At 50.2% G+C, this 13,743-nt stretch overlaps 1 protein-coding gene across 7 annotated transcripts in view; it reads right to left on the bottom strand.

Annotated features, from left to right (window-relative positions):
- Positions 1-13,743, bottom strand: part of KIAA0556 (KIAA0556 ortholog) — a 233,770-nt gene that overhangs the window by 26,052 nt on the left and 193,975 nt on the right. For all 7 annotated transcript variants that reach the window (XR_004438849.1, XM_033217910.1, XM_033217909.1 and 4 more), the window contains 3 exons: positions 4,861-5,583; positions 2,799-3,004; positions 396-474 (listed from right to left, as the gene is read on the bottom strand). Coding sequence is in view for 6 of the 7 variants with exons in the window: in XM_033217910.1 (XP_033073801.1) it covers positions 396-474; positions 2,799-3,004; positions 4,861-5,583 (1,008 nt within the window). In the remaining variant the exon portion in view is untranslated. The remainder of the gene's footprint in view (positions 1-395; positions 475-2,798; positions 3,005-4,860; positions 5,584-13,743) is intronic.

The raw sequence follows: 13,743 nt of genomic DNA, 5'->3' as shown, positions 1-13,743 counted from the left end.
TGGAAGAGACAGCTCGGGGCACCGTACCAACAGATGCCTTGGGTCTCTTCAGGCTCTTATGTCCTCTTGTTCTACACTTTCTGGGTGCCAACTACAGCCTCCTGGGTCAGGGCCACAGCTAACATATAGGGTGTCTGCATGCAAAATGCAAAAATGCCCCTCAGGGAGGGCAAAATGAGAAGAGATGCCCTTCCTCTGGAGTGAGACGGTCCTGCTAGAGCCAGGGAGCTAAGCGCAGGCTGGTTTCAGCCTCCACTTGCCCCACAGCCTGGTGTCTTTGTGCAGTGTCCAACCCACCCGACTGTACAGGGAAACCCTGTCCCCAGTAACCACAACTCCCCCTGACCCCGGAAGGTCCTCCTTCCACCCGACACTGCTCCAGGAGAGGTACTCACAGATTCCGTGGTAGATGCCTGGCTCTGGCGTGGTGACTTGGGGGACATGGGGACTGGATGGGAGCTCTAGCTCTGGGATCTGCACATGCATTGGAGAAGCAGAGGAAAAGGGGGTGGTTTTAGTGATGCCCACACAGCTAGCTGGCTGTTTCTGTAGATACCACTGCCCACCCTGTGCCCAGGTAAGTCCCTGTGTGTCTTCCTGGATTTTTCTGCCTTTGTGGAAGTTATGGGACCAGGGATATGGGCAGACCCTGACTCTCTGGGGTCTGCATTCTTCTCAGCAGCTCTCACCAGCCAGGGAGGAGCCTGATGCTAACAGCTAAGGTGTTTAGATTTCTTCCAACAGGGAAGGACCCAATAAATGCTTATGTGGTGAGCTAGAGGAAGAAAGGAGGGAAGGAAAGGAGGAGGAAGGGTAGAAGAGAAGGAAGGGAGACAGGAAGAAAGGAAGGGAGAGATGAAGAAAGGAAGGAAGGAAGGAGGAAAGGAAGGAGGGAGGAAGGAAAAGAAGGAAGGAGGGAGGGAGGGAAGGAGGGAGGGAGGTAAGGAAGGAGGGAGGGAGGGAAGGAAGAATTCAAACCATACAGAGTGGTTCTTAACCTTGGCTAGTCACTGAAGCAGAATCTCTAGGGGTGGGACCCGACATCCATATTTTTAAAGATCCACCCAAGTGATTTCCACGGGTAGCCAGGATAAAACATCCTGGTCTTCAGAGAGTCAACAGTGGGCTGCCACACACTTCTTGGGCCTTACGTATAAACTACTTGCTCACTGTCTCTTTGCACCGTAAGTGAAGGCAAAAGACTTTTACTACTTCACAGCCAAGAAAGCTGAGGTGCAAAACGAAGTGAAGGCGCTGGTCTCTCATGAGACGGAGAGAGTGATCCCCGCAGCCCCTCACAGCGCTGGGCCCATCAGAGTCCCTTACGAGCGCCTTCATCTTTTGGAAAACGCTGGGCAAATGGAAGCGCCCAGGGTAGACTCCCACCTGGAGACCCCTGAGTCAAACCCAGAGCACAGGCACGGCTTGTGGCCCAAAGAAGGTTTGAAAACATCTGAATTCACTGCCAGCATTTTTAAATGGAGAGATTTTACAGAAAAATCCAGCTTTCTGGCTTCTCTTGTAAAAATCAGGAGAACTGGTAACAATAGGCTTGCCACTCTTGGTGGCCGTTTTCCTTGGATGTGGGGGGGGCGCGCACTCCCCAGCTGCCTGTGCCTTCCCATGCCCTGCTCCCGCACCCCATGCTCTGCCTGGTTATGGGATACAGCCCCAGTGAACATCGTGGGATCCACACGACATGTCGCTGCCTTGCCTCGGTCATGACCTTCCCACAGCCCAGCCCCATCACCTGTGGCTTCTGTTGTCCCCATTTCTCCCCTACCCTCTTTAACCATCTCCTCTTTTTCCTATTGGTCCTGACCGGAATTGACCCTGAAGGTCATCTTTCATTTTAAAAGATTTGTTTATCTGGCTGGGTGTGGCAGCTCATGCCTGTAATTCCAGCACTTTGGGAGGCCAAGGTGGGAGAAGCGCTTGAGTCCAGGAGTTCATGACCAACCTGGACAACATAGCAAGACCTCATCTCTACAAAACATAAAAAAAAACTAGTGACATGGTGGCGTGCACTGTAGTCTCAGCTACTCAGGAGGGTGAGATGGGAGGATCACTTGAGCCCCGGGAGTTTGAGCTGCAATGAGCCATGATCACGCTACTGTACTCCAGCCTGGGTGACTGACAGTGCCAGGCTCTACCTCTAAACAAAATAAAAAATATTAAGTTGCTTATCGATTATAAGCATAAACTGTGGAATCACGCATTCAAGTTCTACCCTTGTTTCTCTGTCACGACATGCCCTTGGGCAAGTCACTTGACTCGTCTGAGCATCGGTCTCCGAAATGGCAACGTTAATAGTCTCTACTCAGAGGGTTGTCGCGAGGGTGAAACAAGAACACTGTGTACCCTGCTTGGATCATGATATGTGTTCATAAAACCACGGCTGTGATGATCATTATTTTAATTGTCACTCTGCCTGTGAACAGTGTTCCTAGTCCTTCCATCAAAAACAACAGTGAATGATCAAATCACAACCCAAAGCAAAAACTCCCCCAAGACTGCCAACCTCTGAACTGCAGAGATGACACAGAGCTCATTTCTCCTGGCTTTGATTAAAATTTGAATACCTTCTTTACTTCGGTTAAAAAAAATAAAAAAATAAAAATAATTAGAGAATGAAATATGACATAGAGGACAAAAAAACGAAGTAGAAAAATGGGAAATGTCAACACAGTGGCACCAGCAGCTTAAAGGATATCCATCTTAATTCTCCCTGCTCTGCTCTGAGTTACGGGAAGAAACCCATCTGGGGTCCTCCCCCAGCCCCCCAGCTCCAGTCTTACCCGGTCATCGGCCCCCATGCCAGCCTGGGTGAAGGGCCGCTCATCCCCCTCGCCGTCGGCCGTGCTGGGCCTCCTCAGTGCCTCCTCATCCTGCAGGCTGTCCAGGCTCCCCACGTCCAGGTCAAACATCTCATCGGAATAGAATATGGCCTCGAGAATGTCATCATCAGTCGTGAATAAGATCGTGTCTCCAAAGTGCTCTGGGGCTAATGGGTTACCAAGACGACAGAAGGGTCAACTCACTCCATCCCAGTGATTTGTAGATCAAGAGCCTAAACCCATCCACTTCTGTGCTATACAACCCCAAACCCCTAACTGGTATTGATTAGTGTGAGCCTTATTAGTCTTCACAGATTTGCAAATGGAATGCACGGACCATAAGCATCACACAGATCTAAGGAAGGGATCTAATTTCATGAGAATCACTGTGATATGTCATCAGGCAAGTGACATTTCTTTGGGGTGGGCGAGGCACTATGCCAGATACTGCTGGTACCCTACACAGATCTCGCTGTATCCTTTCCTCAGGTGCCTTGCCTGGAAGGGTGTGGGAGTTACATCCCCAACCTGGGAAGCCTTGGCTCCAATGACTGCCTGGTAGGTGGGGTTCTAACGCCCTGCTCCTTCATCTTCCGGCAGGAAACACCTGAAATTTATGTTCCAGAGCTCCCTCAATATTTGGTTGAGGCTGGGCTTCCTGGAAACTATATTCTTGCTTCACTATGCCAGGTTTCTCCTAGAAGCACTACCTCCATAAGTCACTTGCCAAAGAATGCCCCATCTCAGACTCAGGTTCTAGGGGTCGGACCAAGACAGGTGCTTTATGGGAGGAGCTGAATGATGTCAGGCCTAGCACACCCATGCTGTAAGAGGGGATGAATGGACTAGGTCTGTGGCCGGGTGCAGGGGCTCATGCCTGTAACCCTAGCACTTTGGGAGGCCAAGGTGGGTGGATTACTTGAGCCCAAGAGTTCGAGACCAGCCTGGGTAACATGGTGAAACCTCATCTCTACAAAAAATACAAAAATTAGCCAGGTGGGTTGGTGCATCTGTAGTCCCAGCTACTTAGGAGGCTGAGGTGGGAGGATTGCTTGAGCCCAGGAGGTCGAAGCTGCAGTGGGCCAAAATCATACCACCGTGCAGGGCAAGATTCTGTCTCAAAAAAAAAAAGGAAGAGGCCGGGCGCGGTGGCTCAAGCCTGTAATCCCAGCACTTTGGGAGGCCGAGACGGGCGGATCACGAGGTCAGGAGATCGAGACCATCCTGGCTAATACGGTGAAACCCTGTCTCTACTTAAAAATACAAAAAACTAGCCGGGCGACGAGGCGGGCGCCTGTAGTCCCAGCTACTCGGGAGGCTGAGGCAGGAGAATGGCGTAAACCCGGGAGGCGGAGCTTGCAGTGAGCTGAGATCCAGCCACTGCACTCCAGCCTGGGTGGCAGAGCAAGACTCCGTCTCAAAAAAATAAATAAATAAAAATAAAAAAAAAAAAAGGAAGAAAGGGCTGGGTGCGGTGGCTCACGCCTGTAATTCCAGCACTTTGGGAGGCTGAGATGGGCGGATCACGAGGTCAGGAGATTGAGACCATCCTGGCTAACATGGTGAAACCCCGTCTCTACTGAAAAAAAAAAAAATACAAAAAATTAGCCAGGTATGTTGGTGGGCACCTGTAGCCCCAGCTACTCGGGAGGCTGAGGCAGGAGAATGGTGTGAACCCGGGAGGCAGAGCCTGAAGTGAGCTGAGATCACACCACTGCACTCCAGCCTGGGGGATAGAGCGAGACTCCGTCAAAAAAAAAAAAAAAAAAAGAAAGAAGAAGAAAGAAAGAAAAGAGAAAGAAAGAAAAGAGAGAGAGAAAGAAAGACAGAAAGACAGAAAGAAAGGAAGGAAGGAAGGAAGGAAGGAAGGAAGGAAGGAAGAAAGAAAGAAAGAAAGAAAGAAAGAAAGAAAAAGAAAGGGGACTGATCTGTTGTTGGCTAGCCAGCTGTTCTGTTTTTTCCCATAGACCCTCAGCAAGTGGCAGACAGGGGCTCTGAGAACATTCTTACAGACACGCCGTACCTCCCGCCAGGGTTCCAGAGGCCTTGGCGATTTCTCCTTCAAAGATGCACTGGGTGTCTAACAGCATCGTGATGTCTTTCACGCCTCGGAAGGAATGTATCCGAGATTTATTGTAGTTCCAAATTCTGATCAGGGCAACGTAGCAAGGGTGCGTGAAGTCAATGGTGATGGAGTGGGATTTGCCTGGCGTGAAGGGGGCCAGCCAGACGTGCATGTCGTCCTGGGTCCTGTTCACCCTGTCGATGAGGTTGGTGACCACGCGGGGGTCTTTCCCATAGGCTGGTAAAATATTGATATCGGGAGGGTCTGCTTTTATGTTTGAAATCTGCACCGGTTCACCCTTGGAACTGAATATTTCTATTCCGTTGAGGCCGACATAGTGTCTGTCCCCCCAGGTAGACTTGATGTCAATGACCAAGTGCTGTCCATAAGGCAAGACGGGGATTTTAAAGTCGCCCCCAGCGTCTGTCTCTCCAGAGTAGCCATCCTGCCCTCTCGATGGCCCTGGTTGCTCCCCCTTCTTGGAGGGGGGCAAGTCGCTGTGCTGGCTGCTCTTTTGCTGCAGGAGCTCATCCAGGATGTCCCCCGGGAGCTCCGTGTTGGAGATGCGTCCCCGGTGGGAGCGGTCGAAGGCACTGAGGGAGCTCCATGACTCATGAAGTGTGTGCTCCTGCTCACTGCGCCACCTTGACCGTGATGGCGTCCTGGAAGACCAGGTGTCTTCTGGAAGAAAGGACAAGAGAGGGGGGAAACCCCGTGAGTGGCACGCGTGGAAGTGGGGACCATTAGACACTGTCTTATGTGGTGGCTGTCAGCGAGGCAGGGTCACCTCCAGGAGAGCCCTCTAGAAACCAGCGGGGTTGCTCCTGGCTGTCTCCTTAGCCAAGAGGCCTCCTGGCACTGGATGGCTGGGGCCAGGCATGTTATCATCCTGCACTGCATGGGGGCCCTGGCACAGAGCTTGGTCTCCTGTCCCACACAGCTTCTGACTGTCCTGTGGGCCATTCAGGTCAGTAAAAAAAATTGTCTATGTTCACCCAAATCCAGAATCTTGTTGTTTTTGCAAAAACATGAAGTATTTTTCATAGACTGAATTTTCTAAGAATGCAATCATCGTGCGAACCAAGGGAAGACTACTTGGCTGTGTTAGAAACTTTGCCAGGAGTCGCTCCCCACTGCAGAAATTCACATGACCAGGGGCAATGCTGCTGCCTGGGGCGTCTGAGTCAGCAACAAGAGGGTGTGTGCTGGAGGCTGTCACAGTCACGTGACTCTAACGGTTTTCAAAGACAATTTAATGGCAGGTGGAAGGCTTGTAAAAGAATGTTAAATTGAAAAAGCCAGATATGCAGTTTTAAATGCAGCATATCCTGGTACGGGTGACATGTACTCGGGTTAACAGTGTTGTTGCTGGTTTCTGGGTGGGGAGCAGGAAGGACTTTTATTTTCTTCTTTGTAGCTTGATTTTTTTAAAGTCCCCTACATGCATTACTTTTATTTTCTTTCTTACAGGGTCTCACTCTGCTGACCAGGCTAGAGTGCAATGGTGTGATATCAAAGCTCACTGCAACCTTGACCTCCTGGCCTCAAGTGATCCTCCCGCTTCGGCCCCCCGAGTACATGGGATTATATGCATGACCACTGGGCCCAGCCTGTAATACCTTTATAATCAAGAAAAAACATGTTATTGATTTATTTATTGAGACAGGGTCTCCATCTGTCACCCAGGCTGGAGTGCAGTGGCGTGATCATGGCTCACTATGGCCTTAACCTCCCAGGCTCAGGTGATCCTCCCACCTCAGCCTCCTGAGTTGCTGGGACCACAGGTGTGCACCAACATGCTTGGCTAATTTATATATATATATATATTTTTGGTAGAGACAGGGTTTTGCCACGTTGCCCAGGCTGATCTTGAACTGTGGGCTCAAGCGATTCGCCTGCCCCAGCTGGGCGAATCCCAGTGCTGGGATTACAGGTGTGAGCCACCGCGCCCAGCCAAAAATGCTATTTTAAAAAGCCAATCAGCCAGGTATATTATAAAGTAAGGAATTTATTTGCACACATGGCTAAAGTCTGTGTCCCAAGCACATGGAGAACACAGGCCCAGACTGATCTGAAGGCCCGATGCTCCTTATGGAACATGAGAGCCGCGGCGCGCACACCACGCAGTGGCCTGTTCTCACAGCCACGCCATGGCTCACCGCCATCTAAGGGTGTCATCCTGCAGAAACAGCGACTGCTGACACTGACACTGTTTTTCCTGCTTTCATATCGCACTGTGCCCTGCACTCCATTTCCTGCCTGTCTCCTAGGGGGCTCGGCTCTATCATTATCTCCTCTCTCCAGAATCTTCAATCACTCCTTCCCCACTGGCACCTTCCCCTGTTTGCCTGCAGACATGCATAAATCTCTCCTACCTGGAAGAGAAGAAAGGACGAAACAGGAAGGCGACTTGTTCCTGTGGCTCCCTCTGACCACGACCCTGTTTCGCTCAGGCTCTCTGCCACCCGTCCCACCCCTCCCACCCCTCAAGCCCCTGCCGCCTGGTGCCTCTTTCCAGTGGGATTGTTTTGCTCACTCAAACTCTACTTCCCCTTCCATTCGGATTTGGGGGATCCTTTGGAGACCCCCCCCCACCTTCAGGCCATCTAATTAGATCAATGCCGATAGCATCCTTCCAAGCCGGCCTCAAAGAGGGGTACTCTTTAAACTGGTGGCGCTCAAGCTGGAAGCATGTAGATGTGGACTTGCCAAAGGCTATCTTGCTACCCGCTGGGAAGAACCTGCCTGAGAATGAAGCCAACACTGAGAACACAAGTCGAGAGATGGAGGATCCTGATGACAACCTCTGAACTCCCGGATCCAGCTGTGCCTGAAGTCAAACTCCTGGTGGCTTTCTGGCCTTTGCATGCGTACGACTCCTACAATTCCCTAACCCGCCACTGAAATGTCTTCCTCAAGTGAACAATGACCTCCCAGTCTTTGTCAGTTTTCAGTCTATGTGTGACATCCCTGGCAAACCTCTTCCATTTGATATCTCCCACTCCACTGATATAGGAGCCACTATACTTCCCTGGTTCTCTGTCTCTCCCACTGACAACTCTCTCCATCACCCCAGCCCCACCCTCCCACACCCTCAGTCTGGGGGTGTCCCAAGGCCCAGGCCGCTCCTCTCCTGACACCACCATCTTCCTTGCCCTCATTTAGCTCCTAGTTCCCAGGCAGGCCCTGCTTAACTTTACAGGTCAAGTTCTGCCTTCTCTTCCCTGGGCACCATCCTTCAATCCCAACGACCTCTTGGAAGGTTCAGACATGTCCACTCTGTCACTTCAGTCTCCATGTGCCTAAAATGGAGTTTGTCATCAACCCCTCTAGCTGGTATTGTCTCTCCTGCACTGAGAATCAAGACAACCTGACTCTCACCACACCCACAGCCCTGAGTATGGCCGACGCTGACTCCTGCCCCCTCCTCTCTGCCCTCCCCACCATGACCTTTCAGCTCCAGCCCCGCTGGCCCTCCTGCTCCCTGGCCAGGCTGCCTCTTCTGGCCTCAGCGCCTTTGCCCTTGCTGCGCCCCTGCCAGGAGTGCTCTTCTTCCAGAGGCCCACCTAGCTGGCTTCACTTGTCACCCGCCTCCTTGGAGAGGCCTTCTCTGCCACCTTATCCTCGCTCCTGGATGTGTCCCAGTGTGCAGCACAGCCCCTGGTGTGTGGAAATGCCAGTGAAGGGCTAGACGCTGGTAGCCCTCGGGATCAGGCCTAGAGGCTGAGGGACTCCCTGCTCCACCTGTCAGTTCCTCTGCCCCATCCTCCGCCCTCCCCTCCTTCTCATCTGCCATTTAAAAAGATACCAGAGGTTTCTTCCATCCTATCCCCTCAGGCATGAGGCTTAACATGTGGCAGAAGGAACTACCCAGATGGATTCTCATGACTTCAATTTATGTGATTTGATTTCCATCGACTAAAATGAATGGCCTGGGTTGGTTTGCAAGTGCACCGAGGAGACAGCACCGAACGCCACATATCGGGGACACTGCCTGAGTGCGTGAGACAGGCAGAGACTTTGCTTTCATTCTGCATCTGCTTTCTAACCTATTCTCCCTGAGTTGTACACTCTGGGTTTAAAAGCAGAGGAGTAGATGGCTGGGCACGGTGGCTCACGCCTATAATCCCAGCACTTTCGGAGGCTGAGGTGGGTGGATCACCTGAGGTCAGGAGTTCAAGATCAGCCTGGTCAACAGGGGGAATCTCCATCTCTACTACAAATACAAAAATTAGCTGGGTGGGGTGACATGCACCTATAATCCCAGCTACTCAGGAGGCTGAGGCAGGAGAATCACCTGAACCCAGGAGGTGGAGGTTGCAGTGAACTGAAATTGTGCCAGTGCACTCCAGCCTGGGTGACACAGCAAGACTCTGTCTCGAAAAAAAAAAAAAAAAAAAAAAAAAAAGCAGAGGAGTTGAGCCTTGCTCTTAGACCTCTTCGACATGAGAGCTGACTGGGGGCCCACGGACCTCTATGTCTGCAGACTCCATGGGAATTGGGGAGCTGTTGGGATCAGTGCTCTGTCCTGTCGTCACCAACATTTCTACAATCTGCACAGACATCAGAAAGCCACTCCTTCAACCTGCAGTCAACACAATCTGGGAGGGGTGCCCAATGACAAGATGGTGCTATCAAAATTTCCTATACACTCCTAGATTGAGATGAATAGGACTATGGAGCTCTGAACTGAAGTTTGTCAAAATCAACTGCACTGCCATGAGGTATGTGGTAATTCCTGCTAAAACAGGAAATGATGAAGTACTTAGAGGGATATCACAGAGACATGTTTATTCCAGTGAATCACCCTTCGGCCATCACTGATTGGACAAGGAGTAGACACCTGATCCAAGTAGACCAATCACCTTCTACCCTGAGACTTTGGAATTGGTTGCAGGAACAAGAGCCGGGACATAGTCACTCTAGGACTGTGAGGCCATTTCCTTATATTTCTCCTCATACAGCTGTGAGGCCGTGTGAGTAGCAGAGAAAGCTGATATCATGAGGAAAGTGAGGGGAAGTGGACTCGCAGCGAAGAAGAGGTAGGGCCCAGAAGAGACAGAAAGAAGCGTCCTTGGTTCCTGCCAACTTTCTGGTTCTTCCTTCCAGTCCCCTGTGATGAGTCGCTACACTCTCTACCTTTGGGGTCAAGGTGATCATTACGGATTCTCCGAATAACACCCTCTTTACTGCTCAAACTGGGCTGATGAGATCTCCTTCACCTGTAAACAACTGACCCCTGATGAAAATAATTCCAAAATGCAGATGGCATTCAACGAGATGCTCTGCTGGGCATAAGATTTCTCAGGCTTGCTCTTTCTCTCTTGCTCTCTTTTTTTAAAGAGACCGGATCCTGCTCTGTCTTGATTTTCATAAGTTCCCTACATTATATTGCTTTAATTTTAATTAATTTATTTAATTTTATGATTTCATTTTTTGAGACAGAGTCTCATTCTGTCGCCCAGGCTGTAGTGCAGTAGTGTGATCTCGGCTTACTCCAACCTCCACCTCCCGAGTTCAAGCGATTCTCATGCCTCAGCCTCCTGAGTAGCTGGGATTACAGGTGTGTGCCAAAACACCTGGCTAATTTTTCTATTTTTAGTAGAGACAGTGTTTTGCCATGTTAATCAGGCTGGTCTCGAATTCTTGACCTCAGATGATCTTCCCGCCTCGGCCTCCCAAAGTGCTGGGATTACAGGCAAGAGCCACTGTGCCCAGCCCAATTTTCGTTTTTTCAGAGACAGGGTCTCACTCTGTCACCCAGGCTGGAGTGCTGTGGTGTGATCATGGCTGACTGCAGCCTTGACCTCCAGACTTGAACTGCAGACTTTGTTTCACTTTAATTTCTTTTCAGGCATTTCAGTGCCTGGGTTCAAGGGATCCTCCTGCCTCAGCCTCCGGAATAGCTGGGACTACAGACACACACAACCACACCCAGCTTTTTTTTTTTTAACTTTTGTAGAGATGGGGTCTTATTATATTGCTGAGGCTGGTCTTGAACTCCTGGCCTCAAGAAATCTTCCCACCTTGGCCTCCCAAAGTGCTGGGTTTACAGATGTGAGGGTGCACCCAGTACCCAGGCTCTTATACTGGCAACAAAATTCCAATCCCAGAACAGAACTTGGGCAGTCATTCATTCCACCAGCATTCTTGGTGGGCTGGCCTGTACCTTTCTGGAAGGGCATGGCTATGGGATTTGGCGCTAGGTAATGGATAATTTAAAATTTCTAAGCAACTTTCCTTTTTAGCACGACTGGCTTAACAAGCATGAAATCTCAGGGGCTTGGTTCTTAATGTGCCGTTGAGCCAAGCACTGAAATGCCTGGAAAGAAATTAAAGTGAAACAAAATCTCCTGAACTTGGGCAAGTTAGAGTAACACCGTTACCTCGGAACTCCCGGAGGCTATGCACGACTGTTTGCTGGGAAAGCTTGGAATGCCTGGCCTTCCCGGGGCAGTTGGGTGATGATGGCTGTGACCATAGGCTGTGACTACTATAGGGTAGTGTTTGGAAACATGTATGGTAGAGCTGATCTGTATGGGTTCGAGTCCTGCTTTAACGCTTACTGTCTATGTGACCTGAAAAACGTTCCTTCCATCTCATGTTCTCTTTATCTGTAAAATGAGTCTGTCAGGAGGTTATTTAGGTAACACGCCTGGACCAGAGCCTGGCTTACCGCAAGCATGCTGTGCACCCGGTCACTGCAATCCTTTCTTTTTTTTTTTTTGAGACGGAGTCTCGCTCTGTCCCCTTGGCTGGAGGGCAGTGGCGCGATCTCGGCTCACTGCAAGCTCCATCTCCCGGGTTCATGCCATTCTCCTGCCTCAGCCTCCCGAGTAGCTGGGACTATAGGCACCCGCAACCGCGCCTGGCTAATTTTTTGTATTTTTAGTAGAGATGGGGTTTCACCGTGGTCTCGATCTCCTGACCTTGTCATCTGCCCGCCTCGGCCTCCCAAAGTGTTGGGATTACAGGCGTGAGCCACTGCGCCCGGCCACTGCAGTTCTTTCTTACAACGGCCCTCCCACACTGTGGAGGACCTGCCATGAGCCAGGCGCCTGCCCTCAGAGAGCTCCTCAACTCTTTCATTCCACCTTACCCTCCTCCTGAAGCTGACTGAGCCTCAGTGTTAAGTCTCAGAAGGGGTGAGCAGCAAAAATCTGTAAGGTTGGGGAATCAGAGGAGGCAGCTCTGCCCAGGATGACACTTGGAGTCTGAGGAACTTGTTCCTGTACCCTAACTGACATGTCAGGGGTATATCTGCTAGACACTCCCTAATAGAGAAGATGCTGATTTGAATCATTAAAAAATGTATGCATTAAGACATCGAATTAACCCAAATGCCCATCAGTGATAGACTGGATAAAGAAAATGTGGCACATACACACCATGGAATACTATACAGCCATAAAAAGGAACGAGACCATGTCCTTTGCACGGATATGGATGTAGCCAGAAGCCGTTATCCTCAGTAAACTAATGCAGGAACAGAAAACCAAACACCACATGTTCTTACTTGTAAGTGGGAGGTGAACTATGAGAACACATGGACACAGGGAAGGGAATGTCACACACTGCGGCCTGTTGGGGGGTACAGTGGGGGGAGGGAGGGCATTAGGAAAAATAGCTAATGCATGCCGGCCTGAATACCTAGGTGATGGGTTGACAGGTGCAGCAAACCACCACGGCACACATTTACCTATGTAACAAACCTGCACATCCTGCACATGTACCCCAGAACTTAAAATAAAAATTTTAAAAAAGAAAATAAGAAAATAAAACTGGAAAACAAAATGTATGCCTTGGCGTTGCGTAGATATTTCACCCAGAGGCAGCATCACAGAGAGAGTGATGATGACTACAGAACAGCTAATCTCCCTTGGGAGCTCCTGTGTGCCAGGCACCGTGTTAAATGCTCCACAAGTATGATCTCATTTGATCCTCCCAGCACCCCATGTATTATTAGTGTCATTTTACAGATGAGGAAACTGAGACTCAGCAGGGTTCAGAACCTGCCCGAGGTGTGGGTTGGAGGTGATGGAGCCAGCATACATGCTCAGGCAGCCTGGCCCCAGGGTTTTGCTTCCACGTGGTATGGGGTGGGGTTAAATTCAGAGGCTCTAGGGGTGAGCCCTGGCATGGCAGGCCTGAGTGCTCTGTGGATGGAAAAGGACCTCATCCAAGCTAGTGTTGAAATAATGGCTACTACTCGCTGAGCACTCATCATGTGACAGGTTCGGTGTTGCTATTTGGAAGCCATCATCTCATTCCTTCCTTGCCACACTGGGTGGGGAAGTCATTACCATTTTACAGATGAAAACACTGAGGCCCAGGCTAGAGGTCTCAGGCCTGTAAGCGGCTAAGTTTGGATTCAAAGGTTTGACTCCTAGCTGCTATCCGTACTCCTTCCCAGGAGCCAAATCTGAGTGCAAATATTGAGACTCCCTGCCTTGGTAGGCTCTCCTTTCATAATCAGGAATGCCCTTGAAGATCATCTAATCATCTACTGCAAAGTTCACAAAGCTCTCAGGGCGAGTCCTGCCAACAGATGTTTTTGTTTGTTTGTTTGTTTTTTGTTTTTTGACACATACAGTGGTTTAAAAATAATCTCAATCAGTTGCCAAAGTTAAAAAATAAGAAACATTTCTGGTTTCTCTTGAAAAAGGTAAAAGGGAGGTCTGGTACAGTGGCCTTGCATTCATTATTTTTTGGGGGTGGATGGAGTTTTGCTCTGTTGCCCAGGCTGGAGTGCAGTAGCACAGTCTCAGCTCACTGTAGCCTCCACCTCCTGGGTTCAAGTGATCCTCTTGCCTCAGCCTCCCAAGTAGCTGGGATTACAGG

Source organism: Trachypithecus francoisi, unplaced genomic scaffold (assembly GCF_009764315.1).
Source record: "Trachypithecus francoisi isolate TF-2019V2 unplaced genomic scaffold, Tfra_2.0 Lachesis_group10, whole genome shotgun sequence".
NCBI classification, from domain to species: domain Eukaryota; kingdom Metazoa; phylum Chordata; class Mammalia; order Primates; family Cercopithecidae; genus Trachypithecus; species Trachypithecus francoisi.
This window is presented reverse-complemented; position numbering and strand designations above follow the sequence as displayed.